At 35.3% G+C, this 23,243-nt stretch overlaps 1 protein-coding gene across 1 annotated transcript in view; it reads left to right on the plus strand.

Moving 5' to 3' along the window:
• The window catches only part of VTA1 (vesicle trafficking 1), a 54,535-nt gene extending 46,952 nt beyond the window's left edge, over positions 1-7,583 (plus strand). The window contains exons 7-8 of the mRNA XM_036222201.1: positions 445-525; positions 6,477-7,583. Coding sequence (XP_036078094.1) covers positions 445-525; positions 6,477-6,622 — 227 coding nt within the window. The 3' untranslated portion in view covers positions 6,623-7,583. The remainder of the gene's footprint in view (positions 1-444; positions 526-6,476) is intronic.
• Positions 7,584-23,243: the final 15,660 nt, after the last annotated feature.

The following is a 23,243-nucleotide window of genomic DNA, read 5'->3' on the forward strand; positions in this document are numbered from 1 at the left end:
TTGGAATATATAACTTGTAATTTCATGCAGTGATGAAATAGGACTTCATCTGTAAGTTTAACTAAATCATAATTATATCATACCTCATCCCCCAAATTATTTAATTGGCTAAGAAATTAAAAGGTAGGAAGGGAGTCTGTTACTTGTAAAGATATTTGGTAAGCTTTAATCAAGAAGCAAGTTAAAGCATTAGACGTGACAAATAAAATACCTAATGGGAAAAGTGTAGCCAATATATGTATGTAAACACTCAAAATTATTTTCCTGCATGTTTTCTGTACCAGCATTCAAAACCAAATAAGTATATCAAATTAGAATTCATTAAGCTTTCAAGAAAGTAAGGAAACGAAGTAATGAAATTCCTCCATGATCCTTTAAATGCTTTCCTACCTTGTAACTAAGAGGTTTTTCACTTTTACCCATTTGTGGTTTTCTGATTTGCAGGTGTAACAGGTAACACTATCCAACCTACTCCACAGACTATTCCAGCCATTGATCCTGCACTTTTCAGTACAATTTCCCAGGGTAAGTCAGCTGATTATTTTGTGAGATACAGTATATTTCTTGTTTTGGGGTGTTGTTTTGTCATTTTACCTTAGGAGTGTTTAGGTAATTTGAAACACATTTCTTTGAATGCCTGTGTTCACTAGATTCTCCAGTGAACTAAGATAGTTTCATATTATCAAAAATACCTAAATCATAAGGCATTCCTCTTTTTTTGCAGTTTCTTTTTTCTTATATTTCTGAAGATACATAATGGCACAAACATGTAGCCAAAGCCGTTATGGAACATAGATTAATGTAGTTCAGTATTACTATGTGTTGGGATCATATTTCTCATCTGCACTGAGTTATTAGATTATCTAAGAGAACTGATTATAATTGAAAATAAAAATCTCTGAGGATAATTATTTTGATTGGTTCATAGGCTAGGTGATTGGTTTGTTGATTTTAATCTATCCTACTTTTCTGACTTCTCTGTTTTTTTCCCCCCTGGTTTGTTGTGTTTATTTTCATTTTTCTCATTCAGCATAGTCTTCATATGTCTGATGAGAGTTAGTCCTTTTTATTTAGAATGAAAACCTTGCTTTATTATTTTCTGTTGTGTTGTTGGGTTTCCCCTGTTACCATGTCTGCAGTTCTGTTTCCCACTGATTTTCGATTCTCCCTTTGTGAATGGGAACTGGCCATAAAGCTACCTGCCTTTCAGCCATGGAATAAGGAGAGCGCGTTGTTGGAATGGGGATGGGATCTCCCTGTCAGTCCTGGTATCTTTATGAGCATAGCATGAATTGCTTTGTGTTCCTTAAATTCTGTATTCAGTTGGCTTACTCATCTGACAGCAAAAGGAATTATCTATAGTTGGCTCAGAATTTAATAAAAGTTAGGGGAGAGGTTGGAAGCATGTGCTTGTCTGAGCACAACACACTCTATGTTGTTAAGATAATGGTGTCTTCTGGCAACAAGGACTGTGTTGGTGACTATACATTTAAATGTATATTTTTTACTTATATTTAAATGTAGGAGTCCCATTAATTTTTGTTCTACTTTTCCTGGTTTTATCAAAAGTGGATGAATTATGAAACTTAAATTCAATAGATGCAATAACCTTGAATCTTGAAATATCTTGTTTAAAATTATGTGTATGTTTTATAGGCCAACACAGTGCTCAGGTAGGAAGAATAAATAGGAACCTATAATAAACTAGCAAATGACACAAGAACAGAATGGAAAATAATTGTTAGTAGATAACCTTCCTGCCTAGTGAATACAGGATTCCTCTATTAAACTTGGTTTTCAGATGCTCCACTCACTTGTAAAAGCTCTTCCTAAAGTCTGATGCAGAAATATCTGAAAAGGAATAGACAGATCAGTGAAACAGAATAGGCGACACAGGATGAGAATTGTATTAATGATAAAGGCGACATTTGGATCGTTGTGGAAAGGGTAGGATATATATTCGAGGTGATGTTAAAATGATTATAAGGAAAAAATACATATATATATTAGATATACTGTCTCAGAATTCTTATGTCTCATTTGGTTGTGTCTTAACACCTTTGACTAATGAAAATAAATTGCATACAGCACAAGACTCTCTCCCTCCCATTACGTTGTTAAAACGCAAGTAATAAACCAGGATGAAATTGATACTTAATAAAGCATTTCTTGTCCAGAGCACACATAAAGAGCTTTGTCAAATAAATAAGTAAAACTCAGTAGGGGGAAAAAAAAAATAGGCAGAGAATAGAAACATATAATGCAAATGTGCAATGAAAATATGAAAATATACCTATCCTTAATAATAATCAGGGAAACCGAGAGTTAAAAAACATTTAGTTTTATGTCAGTAGGTGCAAAAATATTTTAAAAGACTTGTAAGTGACATTGTTAAACCTGGAATGACTTGCATGCTGTTGGGACTGTAAATTGGTAAAGCTTTTCTCGGTAGCATTATGTCAGTATCAGAATTGCAAATACAATTTTCTTTGACTCAGCTATTCTACTTAATGAAATCTGTCTTAAAGAAATACTTAGACGTGGGCATAAAATATATTTACAGGGATATTTATATCAGCATCATTTGTAGTAATAGTAGAAAACAATCTTAAGTGCTTATTAATTGGAAGGCAGTTAAATTAATTACGATCCATCTGTACCAAGGAATACTGTGCACATATTGAAAAAGAATGTTGGATAGTGAATTGGTGGTTGCCAGAGGGAAGCGGGGAGCAGGGAGGTAGAGGGGGTAAAAGGGGTCAAGTATTTGGTGACAGAAGAAAATCTAACTTTGGGTGGTGAACACACAACGCATTTGTGTATGACATACTGTTGAATTGTACACTGGAAACTTATTTGATTTTATTAATGTCACCCCAATAATTTCTGATAAAAAAAATTTTAATTAAAAAATGTGATAGCTCATGTGAAAAGATCTAGACATATAAAGTAAAACGAGTTACAGAGCACATATTGTATGACCTGACAAAAATACATGTAAAACAAAACTGTATAATGTACAGTGACTTATACATTGTATATTTTTACATCCTCCTGTGTGTACATATGTGTGTAAATGCATAGGAAAAGTCTAGAGAATCCACGAAAATAAATAGTTGTTTCATAACCACCGTCACTACTGCCACTAGTACTTCTGACACCCGCTTTCCATTGCATTTTTCTCCTTAGTGCTTAGTACTCATTGCCTTACATGTGTGTATTCGTATTAAAATATTTTAAATATTTTTGTAGTGAATTTATGACTGTCTCTAGAAAGGAAAGTGGAATTGGAAAGGTAGCTTTTGAAACACAGTATTTCCTTTTTTTACCTTGTGTACCTCTATACAGTATTTGAGTATGAGTAACAACTTACTGAGAAAGTTTTTTGAGAATTAAATGGAGTATTTAAAAAACATTTAGCATAGCACCTGACCTAATAAAATGTTACCTCTAATTATGACCTCTGTCGTCGCCATTATTAAGTGACATATCTTGACAAGTGCCTGGGTATAAGGGTTTTTAGTACCATGCTTGCATTTATCACTAAGATTTACTGCAGACCAGATGGTGCCTTGAGATCCTTCCAGTACGTTCCATTAAGTCAGAGGATGAGAGAGTACACTAGAGCCAAATTACCCAAGGTTCTTGACATGCATTTCTCAAACTACCTAGTTAAATAGGAAAGAATCTCTAAAGACTCATTTTAGAAGTATTTATATTAAGTGTTCCTCCTTGGAAACTTGATAAGTCAGCCTTGGGAATGGATGTTAATGTCAGCTGAGCATGTGGGGATTTCTCTTTACATCACATAATGCTATCTTTGGTCCAGTGCTGACTGAGGCTCTCTTTACAAAGCTCTAATGGAGAACTTGACTGATAGCTCTAGCTGTCTTCTGTCCCTGTTCTTGTCCTGCTCTGTGAAGGGAGGGGCATCTTTGTAATAAAAATGGTCTTGTCTGAAGCCATCTGGAACTTAGAATCACAGATTTCAGAAAGAGATATATTATTAGACAATAGACAACCTCTCTAATCCTTTATACACCTGTTAAGTCCACAGTATCCTCCCTCTCTCTCATTCTGATTGTGGGTTCTAGTAAATTTTAATAATAGAGAAAACAACTTTTATTTTGGTGCCTTGAGGAATATTTGCTATTTTGAATATAAAATCAGATATGCTGAAATTGAACTTTTATTTGCTTCCTGAAATGTATTTTCCTTTCTTATGTCTTTTCCACTTTCTCTATTTAGTTTTTAAATGCTAATTTAAAAGAATCATAATTAGGAGACATTTTATTTTTATTTCATTTAAAATTGTAACATGTTTTAATGACTTACACATTATAATTTTTAAAAGAAGGAAAGACTAACCAGTTACAAAATAGCAAAAGTAACTATTTGGCATGGCTTAAGTTCTTTATATTTCTAATTGTTGAAAATAAATTAACATCTCTATATAAGTCTTTAAATTAGGTTTTGTATCTAAATTATAACTTGGTTATTATCTAGGTTTTTCTGAGTTACAGAATTTGTCATACATGTCTGTTATGTATTACATATCTGTAATTATATTTTGTTAAAATATTTTCATTCATGTTTTATAAATACTGTAATCTTTATTTCATGAAAAAAAAAGTCAGTATTTTTTAAAATAGTTTTATCATTGGTGGATAAGTTTAGTTTGTAAACCTAAAATAGTAACTGAGTTCTCACCATTTTACACATTTTATCTGATTAATAAATGATATGTCAGCAAAACAGTATTACTAAAGCTAATGCTGTAAAAATAAGATTAGTCCTGAGCATTAGGGCTTTCTTCCAAGCAAGTCCGGTAAATTCTGGATGGATGCCTTATATTTTTAAAGATTGCCCTGAGATAGGAGGAGAGAATATTAAAGCTCAAAATGAGCAGTGATGAGGTAAACTCAATCTTTAGTGACTCACTAGGTGACTAGAGCCCCTTAATATATTTTGAAAAACCATTAAAGAATCTGGTAGGTATTTTCAAGAAAGAATACAAAGTGAAGGATGCCTGACTGAATTGTCAACAGAATTGCAGGATAATTGTTTTTTAGGTTCATGGGTAATAATTGCCAACTCACTAAAACACTGTGTCATCTATGATTCACAACAAGAAAAACCAATTATTAATGTAATCTTTAATAACACTAAGAAATATTTGAAGACTTACTATATATGTAACACACTGGGCTAGTTACCACATGTGGATATATAAGTGTATTATCTCAAAATCTGAAATTTAATTAATATTTAATTCTGTATGAACTTTATTCATTTTAAAATATGGGAAATAATTTAAAGGACAGACAGCTTTTTTATAATTATTCACTAAAGTTATCGAGCACTTACTGGTCACTGGCACTGGGCTAGAAACTTTAGGATACATTGTTTTAGTACTCTTGGGAAAATTAGGAAATAATTTGGATTAGAATTTAATATCAGAATACCTGCAATTGCTACCTACTTTAAAGTCCTTACCGAGGAAATGTTAAAGTTTTTATTTTATGCTGTATATCTTTAGCAATTAAAAATAGCTAAACAGAGCCATCCTGTTTCTAAGTACAGGCACATAAACAGAATCGAGATATATTATCCTCGATTTGTTATAGCCTGTGCCCCAAGCCTTCTCATCAGTTCTCCTAGAATCCTCATAAAATATCTAAAGAAAATGGTGTTTATTTCAAAAGATGATACAAAGTCAATTTTTAATTTCATCTTTAGAATTATATATTCAAGTATATTTAAATCTTAGTTTGAATGAAATGTTCTTAGTGTGGTTTATTTACTCAAATTATTTACTTGGGCTCTACACATATTAATCATATGTGTAACTGGAAAAGTTGCTGAGCATAAATTTTGAAGAAATAATTTGTAAAAGTTGTTGACATATTTAATTATGGAGTTTAATGATATAAAAATCTCTGTTAAACATTAGTTTTTTATATGGATGGCACAGAAGTGTGAACCTTTTCATGCTTAAAAAAAGTTAAACAACTTATGTAATATCTTTACATAAAGTTTTTCTCCCTTTTTTTTTAATCAAGGATTATATTTTTAGTTCAAATGAGGGTTGAATGGTTTAGCCTGTGTGTATTGTTCCATGAAAAGAGAAGCAGAGTGATTCTAGCATAAACACCAAAGTGACTGCCCTTGTTTTACTCAGAATATAATTTTTTGTAAATAATTTGCCAAAATAAAAAGATTTCTAGGTTATTACTTCCGAAAGAAAAATCTTACTCATATAAGTTATGTTTTGGCTTAGCCATGTTTTATTATTAGTAATAAAAATAATAGCATGAGAAAATTTATTAAAATACAACAGGGATTTTTTTTAAAAAAATCCTCCATGTAGTTATATAACCTTAAATATTTTGTATAATCTTGAATGTAAGCATTTACCTAACTTAAACAGAATACTTTTTACATTTTTATAGATATCTTAATTATTTTTCTTCTAGGGGACATCCGTCTAACACCAGAGGACTTTGCTAGAGCTCAGAAATACTGCAAATATGCTGGCAGCGCTTTGCAATATGAAGATGTCAGCACTGCTGTGCAGAATCTACAGAAGGCCCTCAAGTTACTGACTACAGGCAGAGAATGAAGCCTTTGTGCAACAGATCCATGCATTTTTGGCTTTAAGAACTAACAGTCCATTACTCTATCTTCAGCCTGTCAGGAGCACAGTTTAAAGAAGACTTTGGTTCCATTGAACATAACACTGAAATCTGTGTCCGTGTATCAGATTCTTGTTGAAGCATTTATCAGCAGCCTCAGCCAGTTTTCATTGTCCATTTAGTGGATCCAATAATCTCTGGCTAGATAGGGCTGATGTTAGCAAGATCCTAGAAATGCCCATTGAACCCTGCTTCAGAAAATGAAAATACAGTACTATAAAATGTATTGAGAATAAGCTTTGTATCTTAATTTACATGAATTAAGGAATTTTTTAAATCTGTAGTTTGGACATAAATTACTTTGCTATAAAATTCTAAATTTAACTTTTAATAAAGATTGCCGGAATATTCCAGATTAGAAATCATGGTTGTTTTTTTTTGTTTGTTTTCCTCAGAATTTATAAAACAAATATGAATGTCCTAAATTGTTAGATGAATCTGAAAGAGATTATGTTCACAATTCAATTTGTATTCATGTTAAATATAACTACATTAAAGTTAAAATTTTCATGGAAGGAGGTATAAGGTAAAGAGGTAGAATCCCTTTTAGACTTAAGAATAATGTTGGTTTCCCAGCTACTTTCCGTTATCCATTGAAGCGTAAGGTAAATTGGTACTTGCTTCTTAGGCAGATTGACTGCATGTATTAGAGAATGAAAAAAAAACAATTGTAGTAATGCCTGGAAACTTGGTGCTTTAAGTTAAGATTCACCTCTGCTGCTATGGAATGGATTCTCTAGGGTGCAGAGCTATGAATGATGCACAAGATTAGAAGAAATTAGATTCTCGGTTGTTAAATTTATAAGTTTTGTGGGGAATTTTGGACTAACTGTGTCACCTACGTTTGTGCTGTGTAAAAAATAAATACAAGGATTCTTTTAATTAGTTTTTCTTATTATGGAACCAAATGTCTGTTTTGACTTGCATGCTAGAATTTTTCATTTTTTAAGTCATTATTTTTAGTTATAGGAATATGATGTTTCTAGAGTAAAATACAAACAGTTTTTTTAAAAAAGAGAGAAATTTGACAAGTTTACCTGAAATTTATCTGGTCCATTTCATATATTCCACTAAGATTGAAGTTCTTTAATATATGGGTCAGCAAACCAATATCCATGGACTGGCCACTTGTATAAATTAATTTTTGTTGAATCAAAACCATACCCATTCATTTATGTTTTATCCTTGGTTGCTTTCACAACTTCCACAACTGTAGAATTACATGGCCTGCAAGTCTGAAGTATTTACTATTTGGCCCCTTAAGAAAAAGTTTGCTGAACCCCTGATCTAAGTCTCTCTAAAAGAAAATAAATTATTAACTCATAACCAGTTGTGTCTTTCTATTTTTCTTTGCATAAGTATAATGCTGTTGTATAAGGTTTAAAATGGTAAATAGTCAAACAAAATAAACTGTTCTAAATTATTGCAAAAACAAGCCCCAAATAATCTGACTCCTGAAAAATGTTTCCATATCTTCAGAACTAAATTCTTAACAGCATCTTTAGGGTTCAACATTTACATCTAGAAATCTAGTGCTCTGATATAGTTCTCTAGAATTTTATTGTCATAAAAAAGTGGTTAGCATTCAGTGTTGTAAGAAGTAAAAATTTTAATCTAAATCTTAATATGCCTGCACACTAGAAAGAAAACTGTCATGTCTTATTTTATACCCTATTTTTATTGCTCCCAATTGGAAGAGCACACATGGAGGGAAGCAGGTAATGTGGCAACCCTGGAGTCCACTGATAAGTGGGCGATGGTATGAGAGTCCTTAACGAAAATGGAAGCGACACACCACTAGCCACCTCCAAGTTAATGAGACCTGAATGAGGTCCTACACTATACTCAGCATGTAGTACCATTCCATAAGCGCTTATCGTTAAGGTTATACTAATATTGTAAATTATTAATAATTTATTTCCTGTATATCAGTAAATTCCAGTTTTCTCTGTGGCCCATTGCCTTAAAATGCTTTCTTGCATGAGGAGATGAAACTATAATTTTTTTTTTTTTTTACTTTGTGTTTCTTCATATAAAATCTGATGACAAAGAAATTTTTCCCACCTGACACTAGGATAGTGTCATTTAGTCATTCAACGTGTAGTCATTGAGTAGCTACTTTGTGCTTGATACTGTCCTTTGCATGAATAAATAGCAGAAAACAAGGGGAGGGAAACCTGCCTCAGTTTATATTACAATGGGAGGAAAGAGACAAACTTAAAAAATGTCATGTATTCAACTAGTGGTTTTCAAAGGGTAATTGTTAGAAATGCAAATCTCAGGGTCTTTCCCCATTCCCATCCAATTAGAAACTCTAAAGGTGGGGCCAAGCAATCAGAAGTTTAAGAAACTCCTTCCATAGTCTGGTGGTCCCTAAAGTTTGAGTGGTTTAGCCCTTCCCAAATTAGAAAGGTTGAGAGTCTGGAAGAAGAGATTCCCCTGAAGCAGTGGTTCTCAAAGTGTGGTCCCTGGACCCCCAGTATCAGCATCAACTGGGAACTTGTCAGGAACCTCTAGGAGAAAACAAGAATATGGGATAGGATGTACTTAGGTGTGTGTAGACATGTGCTTTTAAATAGGTTATGCCTCACTGAGGTGACTTGAGCAGAGAAGGAAAGAGGAAGATATTTCTGGCAGAGGGAGGTACAGGTTAGAGGGTATAAGTAAGGAAGGCTTGTGAAGTTACTGGAAAGTTGAGCATATAATTTTGTAAAAAACTTAACTTTTACTCTAAGCAAGATGGAGTGCTACTGAAAGTTTTGAACAGAAGAGTACTTTATGTGACAACTTTTAAAAAGATCATAGCAATTACTGTGTGGAAGCTGGGAAAGTAAAATATTACAATAATTAAGGTGAGCTATTCTGATGGCTTAGATCAAGGGTAGCAGTGGAGGTAAAATATTGGTTTATGGCTATTTATTTTAAAGGAGAGCCACTGTATTTCTGATAAACTAGATCTGAGGTATGAACATAAGGGTAACGGTTGACTCGGGTTTTAACCTGAATACCCGGAAGGAATGAGTAGCCATTAATTGCAGTGGGGAAAGTTACTGAATTCTGACATTTAGGCTGAAGTGCAGTGTTCGTTCCCAAGTTCTTGTGACCATCCCAAGTAAAACTATTTGATAACATTGTTTTGTCAATGCATACAGAGAGGGAAGAAAAAATAAGATAAAGATCTGTCTACAATGATTGTCACAGACATCTCACTAAATCACTGCTAAACTGGAGCTAGAAGCCGAGGACAGTTCCCATGGTTTGCACTGCCAAGGAAGTACACAGTCTTCAAGATTAGACCAAGAAAAAGACCCCAGTTACAGGTCTTGAAAATTCACACCTTCAGGTGTTCATAGAATTGATCTATATACAACTTGTACTTCTGGAAATTTGAGGTGACTATGTATGTATTAAGGTTATATGCTGTCCTTTCCAAAGAAATTTACATCCTAACAGCATTGCTATAAATATCTTTAACTGACTAGGGGTTGAGGTTTTTTGTTCATTTGCACAGCTTCTTCTCCCTACCCATCCCCCGTTTTAATTTTTAACTTTACTCATTTTATATACCAAAGCGATTGGATCAGATCATCTAGTTTGGACCATAAACTTCCACCAGTAGAAAAGTTCTTTTGTTAAAAGAGATCACAAAATCACAAAATGTTAAGACACCATTCATATGGAGATATGCGTACATGGTTATAATATCTGATGTCCACATGGAATTCTGAGACTGAAAGCTCATTCATTAGAGTATATTTAAGTAGGACTACTTCCAAGTGAGCAATACTTTAATAATAGTAAATATAGCTAACCTTTGAGTGCTTACTAAATACCAGGCACTATTCCAAGTATTTCACATGTATTAATTCATTTAATCCTGCCAATGATCCTGGGAGGGGCTCCTATCCTTGCTTTACAGATGAGGAAACCGAGCCAGAGGGTAATAATAAGTTTGCCTGAGGCTGCATAGCTAACACTGCACAGCTAATAATTTCTAAGCTCAGACTACCTATTTCAGACAATAAGTATCATCCCTGCAGGCAAATCGTCAGTTAAACTATTGTGAGTACAGTGAGATGTTGTAAGTGAACTCCACGTTATAAGGTCATTGGTCACAATCAGGGTCACAACTCCTATTAGGATGTGTAACAGATTATTAATTTTTATTTTCTGTTATCTGGGCACTGTGTCCCAATTAACTGTGGGTTCTAGGCAGTGAATATAAGGCATGAACACATGCCCTGGAGCCTATGGCTTGATAGCAAATGGCCTGAGAGTCCAAGGGGAAAATAGAATTTAAATGAATCGTGCAGTGGATTAGTATGTCATCTAGGAGAGGGTGTCCCGCATGGCTAGGGAGTCCCAAGTTTCCCAGACATTCCTGTTTCTTTTTAATCTCAAATTACATTACTAGTTTTATTTTGCACATACGGTATTTATTTTAAATATTTTTGCTTCAAAAATACATTAAATAGCCTTCACTTTAGGAGGAAATCTGATGGGGATATGGACTTCAATATAAATATAATAATGTTTATTATTAGTTATTTCATTAAATTTCTACTTGAAAGTCTGAGGCAAGAGCATCTGCCCCTTCAGATATCCTCTGAAGTTTGGGGGGAAAGAGATGATTGTATAATAATAGTCCATGATATAACTAACCGAGGAACTAGTTTTATAGTTAAGTGGTATCAGGAGATCTTGTAAAAATATTAGCATCATTCATTTATTCAAAAATGTATTGCGCATCCATCGTCATTTAAAGCATATTGTGATAATGCCATATTTGAGGTATTGTGGGAGACAATAGTTCTTCATGGGGAAGGTCAGGGAAGGCTTCAAAGAAAAGGTTGAGCTGAAAGTTTACCAGGCAAAGAAGCAGGGAGAACTGAGCAAAAATCCAACCAAGAACAGCATGGAGAAAAAAAAAATGTAGGAGATTCAGGAAATTCAAGTGATGTAGTGTAGCTAGTGTAGCCGTGGCAGATGGCCTATCGAGAAGGGGAGTTGTATATGTGAGATGGCACAGGCAGAAAGGTGTTATGGACTGAACTATGTTCCACCAAACTTCGTGTGTTGAAGGCCAACCTCCCAACATGATTATATTCGGCAGTAGGGCTTTTTAAGAGGTAATAAAGGTTAAATGAGGTTATCGAAGTGGATCCCTAATCCCATAGGACTGGTGTCTTTATAAGAGGAAGAGACACCAGAAGTATTTCCCTCCCTCTCCTTCCCCTCTTCCTTCCCCCTCCCTCCTCTGTTCCCCTCTCCTCTTCCCAGTCTCCCCCTCCCTTCCCCCTCTACCTCCCTCTCCCCTCTACGCTCTTTCCTCCATTTTCCCTCTCCTCTTCCCCTTCCCCCTCTCCCTCCCTTCCCTCCTGCCCTCTCCTTCTCTTACCATGCTGATACAGAGAAAAGGCCATGTGAGGAAATTTGCCCTTTCTGAGACTCCTCTGAGTACTAGTTCTCCCACATACAACATGAGCAGGCAGGGCTGGCTATCAAATATCCTTTGAAGATCTAAAATTCTTCAAGTCTCTGAATAATCCTTAGACTTCTGCAGGCAAAGTTTAAATTTAGGTTTGTGGTTCCGAATCCCTCATTTGAACTAGACACTTTATACAGTATTCTCAAAACTTAAATCCTGACATCCATCCTACTTAACGAGTAAATATTCCCTGCACATCTTATGTTAATATGCCAAGAATGCAGTAAATAAATCCCTTTGAAGAAAGTTAAAACCAAGGACCAGGACGGCAAAATAATTGTTGCTTCTTTGCATAGATAATTTTCTTCTGCCAACGCAATGATTGCCAGTGAGCAAAAGTTTGAGCAAAAAATATTACCAGGGGTAAAGACAGTCATTTTACAATGATAAAGTCATCAGTTAATCAAGGGAAAATAACAATCCTAAAGGTCGATGTGTCTACCAAGAGAACTTCAATGTACATGAAGCAAAACTAATACAAGTGTGAGGAGAAATGACAAATCTACAATTATAACTGGAGATTTTGATACCCATTTCAATAATATGACTAGTATACTGGACACTTAAAATTGGTTCTTATAAACTCGAATAAAACCAGTCGATCTTTTATTTTTTTTGTAGTGGGTTCCTTTTCCTTTCTTTTTATTTATTTTCTTTTTCTTTTTTTGGAATGACTTGTGTGTAGAATGATATGAAAATAATCCACTGACTCCATTTTTCTCTAACTGGAGATTTCATTTCTACATGTGTGAAGATTGCAAGCAATACGTCTGCCTTTTTCGGTGCTGAATTCAGAGGAAAACATGAATGTGTTTGGTTATTTACAAATGGATATATGTACTTATTGAGTCTCTAATTAATTCTCTTGAGATACTGTTTATAAATATTCCTGGTATTCTAATTATTTCCAAGATTAATTAGCCTGAGAGTTTTTGCTATAGTGACTTGGAATAATTTTTTCTCCAAGCTGCTTGATTGAGAAATTAATGCATTATTTATTGGTATAATTTATGGAAAAAAAATCCCACTGCAGGCGGAGTAACATAGAGAAGGCTGTAAATATGTGTGTGTACATATGTCTAACCTATATATTGGATAGCAATCCTTTTGAAAATAATTTTAGAATTATATGGAGCAAAAAGCAAAGAAATCAGAAAATAATATATTTTAATTATAGTAACCTGAGGACACAGGTTTCATTAGAAGTCTCTGCTGCTGAGGAGCTTAAAATTTAGGATGCAGATGTGAACACATAATTGGAAGCATAGTTTTCAGTGCTGAAAACATATGAACTGCTATTGAAACAATAATTTCTTTCCTCCAAACCGGGTAAACTGGAGCAGGAAATTTCACTGGGATGGTGGCATTGAGATGCATTCTATTGCAATAGAATGCAGTGGGTAATTAAGATGAAAAGGGGAAGTATAAGAGGAAAAAAATGCAATCGTGAGAATCGTGAGAATCGTGAGAAAGTGCATAACTTTTTTCAATTACAGCAAAATAGCCACAAGGAGAAGCTGCTGAACAGAAGGAGATAGACGCATCATCCCAGTGAGATGGGCAACAACCTCTCAAAGGCGGAATAGATAGATTTGAATCAAAATCTTTTTCCGTATTTTTATTCTTTCTGAAGCTGATGTGTCATCTACTTGTGAAATGGATCCCAATTTTGTGTAAGCTCCAGTCCTGTTGGTAATCTTCACATAGCCCGTGTTTTCTCAAACTCTATGCTTTGCATCACTCAGACCCTTAATAGTCAAAGTGAGGGGTGAATTCACCTTAAGGAGGAGACTGCTGTGAGCAGCCAGGGCTGGCAGGGCTAGAAGGGGACCGAGTCGGGGGAGGGAAATTAAAAGCAGGTTAGCGGGTGGAATATTCAACTCAGAGCTTTAAAAGACAACTCTGTCTCAATAACTTCCAGAAAATGTCACTGAAGTCCCGATGGTAGTAGAATCACTAGTGGTTATTGGTACAGTAACTTGTCAGTGAGTGCTTGGGTTAAAGCATCAAGATGTTATAGATTTTGTAAGAAAGTTATTGAAAAGTTCACAGAGTGCTTTCATTAAAAAATAAATAAATAAAAGTTTCCGGGACCTAAGAAACTTTCATCTGGGTATGAAGTAATTTGAATAGAATTGGCGATAGCATGTTCCTACAAATGAGTCTTTTGACAAGCAGGAATGACTTATTTGGAGTGTGTTTGATTTGGTCACAATTTACCTTCTTAGTGTTTCAGCATTTACATTCTTAAACAACTTGGAGAAGCTGAATAATTCTGGAAACTTGAATTCACTTCTAATGAAGTGTTAAGAACTTTAGTAATGCGGATGAAGGTGACATAAACTTTGGTTCACACACTCTTAAAGATGGAAGGCCCCTTAGAGATGATCTAATCAAATCCTTCCATTCTACAAAGGATAGAATTGAGGCCAAGGAGAGATGCAGTTACTTCCTCAGGATCTCAAAGCCAGTTATTGGAAGAGAAAAAGAGGAAAAAAATCCAACTCTCAGGCCAAGAATATTTTCAAATATCTTGTTCTGAGAGCTAGTTCAAAAAGACTGTCAGCGAAACAAGGGCATTCCTGAAATTTATCATTTTCACCAAATATATGTGTAAGTCCAGTGGGGATCATTGATTGTTTAACCAGTCAGTCACATCACAAATATTCCCTTATTATTATTACTTAAAAAAGCCCTTACAGCTTTGCTAAGGAACAAAGACGTTTATAATTACTACTTACAGAGATTCCAAGCTCATCAGGGTGGTAAGAAAATTCACATGAATTTTCTTAAGCTATGCGGCGTCCCAAGACAATGTATGATAAAAGGCCAAATAATTGAGAGAGAAAAGAACAGGGTTTAGACTTTTGATGGGTGTGGGAAGAATAAAAAAATGCTATGGAAAAATCAGACTTGGGAGACTGACCAAGAAGAGCTAGATATGTCTAAGAAGGCTTTGTGCAAAAAGCAGAGCTTGAAGATAATAGGACTTTTCTGGTATAACTGAGACGTCCACTTACCTATCTTTATTTGGGCTTATTGTAGGAAGCAATTGGCATTGCTGTTATGTTCTCCTTGCCATTCCTGGGGTAACAGCAGTTTTTCCTTTTGTGATATCTCCTTAGAAGAGAGGTTCTTAAACAGAAAAGAGTCTGTGATTTGGGATGAGGTAGAAAAAAAAAGACATCTTTACTTTTAGATCTCTAGCTGAAATTTAGCATTTCCTAGAATTATGAATGTAAGCAACAAATGACAGTAGTATTAGCAATTCTTGTGACTCTGTCACCAATAAAAATTATAGATATTTTTATGCCTCACTATAGTTGTTGTTACTGATATATTGAAAAATCATTTATGCTCATCGGTATTTTGAATTTATGGGCATTATTAGACCTGCTCTAAATGTTATTAACGTGTTAATAAATATAACATATTATTAGATCACAAATTTGGATTTTGATATGTTTTCATTACTGATTTTCACATAATTATTTTATCCACAGTCCTAATTAGGTCCAGCAATGGCTCCAAAGACACCCCTGAGTTAATCCCCAGAACTTCGCATATGTTACCTTAGGTGGCAAAAGGGACTTTGCGGAAGGTTAAGGACCATGAGGTGTGAGATTATCCTGGATTATCCAGTAGGCTCAACGTAATCACAGCATTCATAAAAACAGAGAAACTTTCCCAGTGTAGGCAGAGATGGGGATGTGAAAAGGACTTGCTCAGCCCTTGCAGACTTTGAAGTTGGAAAAAGGGAGCCATGAGCCAAGGAATATGGGTGGCCTGTAGAAACTGGAAAAGGCAAAGAAACAGATTCTCCCTTAGATCCTCCGAAAAGAAACGCAGCCCTGTCAACACTTCATTGCAGCCCAGTGAGACCTCTGTTGGACTTCTCACCTTTGGAACTGTAAGATAATACATTTGTGCTTTTTAAGCCACTAAGTTTGTGGTAATTTGTTATGGCGGCAATAGAAAACTAGTACACTATTTATTTTATGCATGTAAAAATATTATTTTGGGTAACTGTAGCAAAGGTGTACATGCACAAAAATGGGTTGAAAACTCCTGCCTAGTAGTGTCTGTTGCTACAGTTAATAGGAAAACCTTAGGTAGTTTGACATTGACGCCAATGTCTCTTGGTGCCCCAAAGTTAATCTGACATATATGTGTTTTGACAACTGTCCAAATGTTTCAGTAAAAATTTTTGTATCAAAATCACAAGTATAGTTCTCATTGAAGTTTGGCTTTTTCTTCCCACTTTCTCAGTGGTTCTTATTTTTTCTGGCTTCCACCATTTCCGAATCTGGATTACATTCATATATACAACTCATTCATGCAGGAATGAGGGCCAAGGGAAGAGTGATTTTAATCTTTTTAGTCGACATTATTACTTTATGAGCTTCCAAATGAACCCAACAACTACAAAAATATCATGCTAGGGAGTCGTAGGAAAATAAAAACCCAATGAAAAGGACCTATGCCAAAGGAGATGTGTTTCCCATTGCCAGTGGTGATAGGGTCTCTGGTGATTCCTTTATTGAAATCCTTGGGATCAAGTCCTAATTTGTCGTAACATGGTAAAGCAAAATGATTTTTAAGCATTCCCACTTCCCTACCTATCAAATGTAAATAGCACCTTCTGCAGTATCTAGTTAGTTAAAATTGGTAATGATAGCTGTAAAGTTCTAGGAAAATGCCTGATATAATTTTACCAGTGCATTGTTATCTATTATTTTGGAGTCTATCAGAAAAATATTCTTTTTTGTAATTCAAAAGAGTTGTTTCTTCCCTTATGGAAACCACAATCGTTACATAATCAGTGGGAATCTGCCTTCCTCTATAGCAGTATCATCTATCTGCTGTTAGGCACTGCTTGCAATGCACTTATCAACATGTCTACACCCTTTTGTAACATGCAGTCTTACTAAATAGGTACAAATAAGAAAAAATAGAACTACCAATGAGAACATTATAAAATTGTAAATTATCAATCAATATGGTTTTTAAAATATGCATAAAACAACCTAATAGCTCTTTCCCAGGACTAGCCCCCTTGGGTAATGAAAGACAAACACACTAGTTTTGGGGAGGTCAAGAACATACAGTGTATGTTAAAGTATGATACCTGGACCCTGGACAAAATGGAATGCCAAAAGTAGAATGTTGCCAGATTTCCACCTTTACAAGAGCTAATTTCGTTGACACACCTGCTTTTAATACTTATGAAACTCAATGTGTTTTCAGGAATTTGAACCTAATAATTTGAACCTAATACTGAAGATGCATAGGTATGATTTGTTTTTCGGGTCTGAGAGTATGCAATTGCTTTGGTGAAAAAGTAATTGAATATTCTGTGAAGCATGACTTAATTTTTTCATGGACTTTTCAGCTGAATTTTTGCTTCACTTTACTTTTTTGCATTTAAGAAAACTCTCTACATGGCATTCCGAAAATCTCCCATGTAAAAATAGATGTCATTTAACATGACTTTATGTACCTAACACCATATTTTTAAATTTATTGTCTATCTGCTCCCCACTAAGTTTATACAAAGTCACGGTCCCACCAAGGGCATGTGATGGAGCTCATTTCTCAGTGTCACTTACATTGAAGCACTTGGCATTACTCGTATTTTTACCCTTACAATATGGCAGGTAAAATATATTTCATTTTTAATTGACATTTCTTTTATTATTAGCGAAGCTGACTATTTTGGTTTCTTTGGGAGCAATTTGTATTTCATATCTTGTGAATTCTCTGTTACTGTTCATTTGCCAATTTTTTATGGAAATTTAGTTTTATTACATTAGGTTACATTAATTTGCACATGACCTTTGCATAGAGATATCAGTTCTTTGCTATATATATATATATATATATATATATATATAATGTATTTTCAGTTTGTATTTCACCCTTATCTATTCTTTTATATGTACACAGTTAGAAAAAAGTTTTAATTTTAGATGAGTGAAATGTGATTTTCCTTTTATTGTTTCTAACTTGGTGATATGCTTAGAAAGCCTTGTGTAACTGAGATTTATAAAAATATTCACTATGACTAATTTTTATTTTGATTTTTCCCCCTCAATATTTAAACTTGGTTGAATTTCCAACAACAGAACAAAGTAAGAGGCCTCAGTGCTCACTCTTCATATTGCCTTAGCAACGAACATCTGTGAGAGACTAAGGCTAATAACTAGTTTATTAAATTAGCCTTCGGGAAACATTGTCAAGGCTGGGAAATTGTCATTCAATCTGTCGTTTGTTTACATAAAGCCAAACATCCAGTTTAACTTATTATTTTTTTAAATTTAACAAGTATTTAGTTATGAAATAAAATCCAGCTTTTTTATTATTCTAATGCCACTTGTATTTAATAAGGGTTATGGTAAAAATGAACTTAGATCCTGTACTGTATTATGTATATAAACGAAAAGTATATTGGAGTCTGTTCAAAACAATCCATTTATACATATACATTAATTTATATTTATATTTTCAGGTTGATCATTTCCTCCACAGATTCTTTTAAGTATGAGATCCAATTAAAACCAAACTCAAGAAACAAGCAAACTTTAGAAAAATACATATTTGAAAGAAAACTTCCGATTAAAGAGTAATGGTATAATTATGCTAATTTCGATTGTACTTTAAATTAAGGCTAAAATAATTCGAAGAAGTGTAGGGATCTTCGCTTTTCTGAAAATACTAAAGAAAAACCGTGCATCACTTTGGCTTTGTGGAGTAAAGAGCACTGGTCTAGGAGTCAGAAGGCCTGCCCATTGTCATCATCCAGGCTCTGTCAGCACGACAGAGGCTCGGTCCTCTCCGTTTTCGTGGGGCTGACCACAAGACCCAATTAGGTCTCTTATTTTCTAAAACGTTGTGATGTATTTGTGAAATAAATATTACTCTCTCCCTTTCAGGGTTCAGTACAAGGTTTTCTGGATCAAAACGCAGGAAGTCAAAGTCGATTTCTAGAACACTGATTGTAACTTTGTGGCAGACGCTCCACGAGTACACCTTCTCCCTCTGGAAGTTCCTATTTACGTCGGAGGACACAAAAACCAAAGAGCTCGACTGTGTCTGCAGCTAATAAGGACGTCAAGTGGTGTTTATACCATGTCCTTGCGACTTCAAAGTCTGAACTCTACAGTCGTGCACTCCTGTGTTCTTGTTGCCACTTGCTGTCATTGACACCTCCTGGGCAATGAGATCATCACACAGTTATCAACCACGGGAATGACTCTGGTCTTCTAAGATCTGAGGATAGTTGCCGTAGTTTAACCACGTTGTCGTTTGTGTGTGCTATGCTTTGGGTGAATTTGTTTAATAACAGTGTTTTTCTGATTAAGAAAATGTATTTTTTTCATTTCAGAAAATTAAGAAAATGGAGAAAAATACATAAATAATAAGGATCGTCCACAATCATACCACACTGAGAAATTCCCTGAAAACATTAGTGTCGATTCTTCTCAACCTGGAGGAAATTGAGACTGACCAGCTCTGCTGTTGAATAGTCCCAGGCCAGCCAGACTGCAGTTCTCAAAGACAGAGCAGGTCGCAGCTTCAATGAGGCGTGTGCACTTTGCAAATGAAGAGCCATTCTCCCCAGAAAGTTCTGAGAGTGCTCCTCTCAGCCCACTCATGCGCCTTGTTTAGCATCCCTGGGTGTAAGGAGAGAGATTTAAAGTCTGTTGTATTTTAAAGCTCTATTTGCATAGAAACAAAGTGTCAAAACCTTCCAGGACTGGTCTGCTTTTCTTAGTGAAAGTCCTTTTGTTAAGCGAGGCCTTCTGCTCTCTGGCCCCCTAACGCTGCGAATACATGAGAATCATGAAAACCATAACCCCACTGTGCACTGCTATCCTGATCCTTCCCCATGAGTTTCCCCACGGCCTTGAACCTGGAGGATGACACCCCAAGTCTGATGGTACTTTCTGCAATGCATTTGAGGAATTAAGATCTTTGACGGGATATACAAGGAGAAGAACTGAGAGGAGGATGGGGAAAGCGCTCTGGTGGCCTCCGGAAGCAATACTTGCTGAGCAAAGGGAGAGCCGTTTCTAGTTAGTTCAGACTTCGGTTCATCATTTATGGTCAGATGCCTTCTCATTCCATGAAGGTAAGGATTTTGTTTTCTTTACTACCGTTTTTCCAGGCCCTAACTGGTACCTAACAAATTGTAGGTACTCAATACATACTGAGTAAATTATTTAGCTTTTCTGAAAGAACATCAGGGACCCTTGACAGCATGGCCCTCTACCAGCCTTTAAAAGGCGGTTCCCTCACAGTGCTGCTCTGGACTCTTCTCTCTCCCTGCTCTACCTCATCTGCCAGCCAAGCTTCAATTATCCACCTTCTTGCTGATGACTTCAATTTTATTACTCCAGTTCTTTCCTCTGTATTCCTGGCTTTACTTGCTATTTCTATAAGGATGACTCTAAAGGTCCATAAATTAAACATGTCAGAAACTAAACATTCTCTCACACCCTCCACCACTTGACCCTCCACCAATGTCTCTGGAAACACCCACCCTATCTGTTCAGTTTATCAAATTATATAATCTAGGAGTCATATTAGACTCCTACTTTCTCTTATTCCCTACATCCAATCCATTAAACCCTGTCTATTTAGATTCCTAATATCTAATTTGCATATGGCATGTCCTTTGATCCCCACTATCTCGACTCTAATCTAAGCTACCAGTCTCTTTCATCCGGACTATTCAGTAGCATCCAGAGCTTCCCCCTGCATCTTCTCCTTCCCTCTCAGTCCACTTTTCACCACAACTAGTCACTTTTAAAAACCCGAAATAGGATTTTTCTGTACCACTATTTAGATCCTTTTCATTGCCTTCTGGGTAAAGACCAAAATCCTTCACATTGTTTCTAGGAGGCTCTGTCATCTGATCCATGACAGGCTCTTCAGCTGCCCTTATGTCACTCTCTTCCTTACTTTAAGCCACCCTTGGTTTCTTACATGTTATTACTTTCTCCTGTCCCCAGGACTTTTGCACATACTGAAGGTTCTACCTAGAAATACTCTCTCCCTCAACCTCATTCTTTACCTACTTTGATTTTACTCATTTTTTGACCTCAGATCTATTGCAATTGAAGCATGCTTGTTTTAATACACTTTTACATGAAGAGAGCCCCAAGTTTTATATTTTATAGTTATTTTAAAAGTTTATATAGCGCACATGTATTTTATTAGTAGTTTAAGTGTTTTTCATACTTTACTACATTTCCAAGTAAAACTGACATTTCATTATAAAAATTAAGAACATCAGGAGTGTATTTGCTTAGAAAAAGTATATTGCTAGCCCTGATTTGTCAAGATCCTAGACAGTGCTACCCTTAGGAAGAGGTCTCAGGATTCTATATCAAAGAACAGAGTTCAGTGAACTATGACTCATGGGTCAAATCTGTCAACTACCAGGTTTTCTTTTTCTTTTTATCAATAAAGTTTCTTGGAACACAGTCACCTTCATTCATTTATCTACTACCTGTGGCCACTTTCCATGATGCAAATGTGAGTAGTTGAATAGTTGTGACAGAAACCATATGGTTCAAAAAGCCTAAAATATTTTCTTTCTGGCCCTTTACAGAAAAAGTTTCCTGGCTCTTGTAATAAAATATAATGACAAGGATTTTAACTTAAAGAGTTCAATGCCAAGTAGTACCAGTAATCCTGTAAGATGTTCAGCGTGAACCCTTTAGAACGTCTGGTTTAAATTGCACTCCACTCTGATAGATATACCAGGAAGAGTTATCTGCAAAATATACTAAAGTACGAGAATCAGTTGATTGGCCTGAAGAGTGACTTGGAATAGTACATCAATTGAACATTAAAAACAGCTGCCAAATTTCTGTGTGTGTCTTTGTATGGCTGTGTGTGTCTTTGTAGAAGTTCATGTTATAATGTTGAGCCATTTTATCAAGGAGTAATTCATGATGAGTCCCTAGTCTTAAGAACATCTTGGATGATGACAGGAAAATGGCATCATCGTTCAGGAAGAGAATGTTTTTCTGATTGTATTGACAAGTTGTCAGTGTCCAACTTATCTAAAAACCAAATTATTTAGGTATGTTAAGAGGTAGGCATGGTTTGTGCCCACTCTTTTCCCACCACTTAGCATTGAATTCTGACCTGCTAAGAGACTATATCTTTAATCTTCAACTATAGCTGTAGCATTTCAACATTTCCTGTGAAACATAGTTGTTAAAAGAATGCCTTATTTCAGTCTTTTAACCTATGTATAATTGGTAAGTGCATTCTTATGTGCATAAACCAACCTTTAACTTTTTTATTTTTGGATGTGTGATAAATGTTAATAATAATCTTCTTGTGGAGAAAAATAAACAAATAATAAAAATATAAGCCCCAATGTCCAATCATGAGAATAAAATCAGGGTCAACAACTTACTAGCCATGTTGCCATGGACTACATAAAACAACAGCACTTGAATTTCATTATTTATAAAATGGGGAAAATAATAGTACAAACCACAGGTTTGCATGAGTAAAAATAGAATATTTGTGAAGCACTTATCATGATGTCTAATGTACGTGAAAGTGTCTAGTCTAAGCTTACAATAAATCGTGTTGGGTGGGACTATAAACCTTGCCATCTCTGGACATTAAAGTTGATGATAGATCAATGAACAATATAGAAATCCTAAACAATACATGCTGAGAAGAGTTTTGAATCTTCTGAGTCCACTTCTCAGTGAGAAGCGAAATAGCGGAAGAGCTGCACCTCAAATTCACTTCCCCTTACTTGAGGTATCGAATCGACACCCAGAACCACAGCATCTTAAGAAAAGGATGTTAAAATGAGAAGGAATGTCTAAATAAAGGGGAAGGTATAATTTGTAAAAGACAGATGATTATGTTTTTGAAAGCAGAGTAGATGGATGATTCTCAAATAGTCCTACACAGGAGGCAGAGGAGAAGGAGCGGACACCTGACATGCGTTCTGGAGGTGGGCAGAAACACATGTCGTGTCTCTGAAATCATGGCGTGTAACTTACGAGTCATCGGAATGTTCT

This window comes from Rousettus aegyptiacus, unplaced genomic scaffold (assembly GCF_014176215.1).
Source record: "Rousettus aegyptiacus isolate mRouAeg1 unplaced genomic scaffold, mRouAeg1.p scaffold_m13_p_1, whole genome shotgun sequence".
Lineage (NCBI taxonomy): Eukaryota > Metazoa > Chordata > Mammalia > Chiroptera > Pteropodidae > Rousettus > Rousettus aegyptiacus.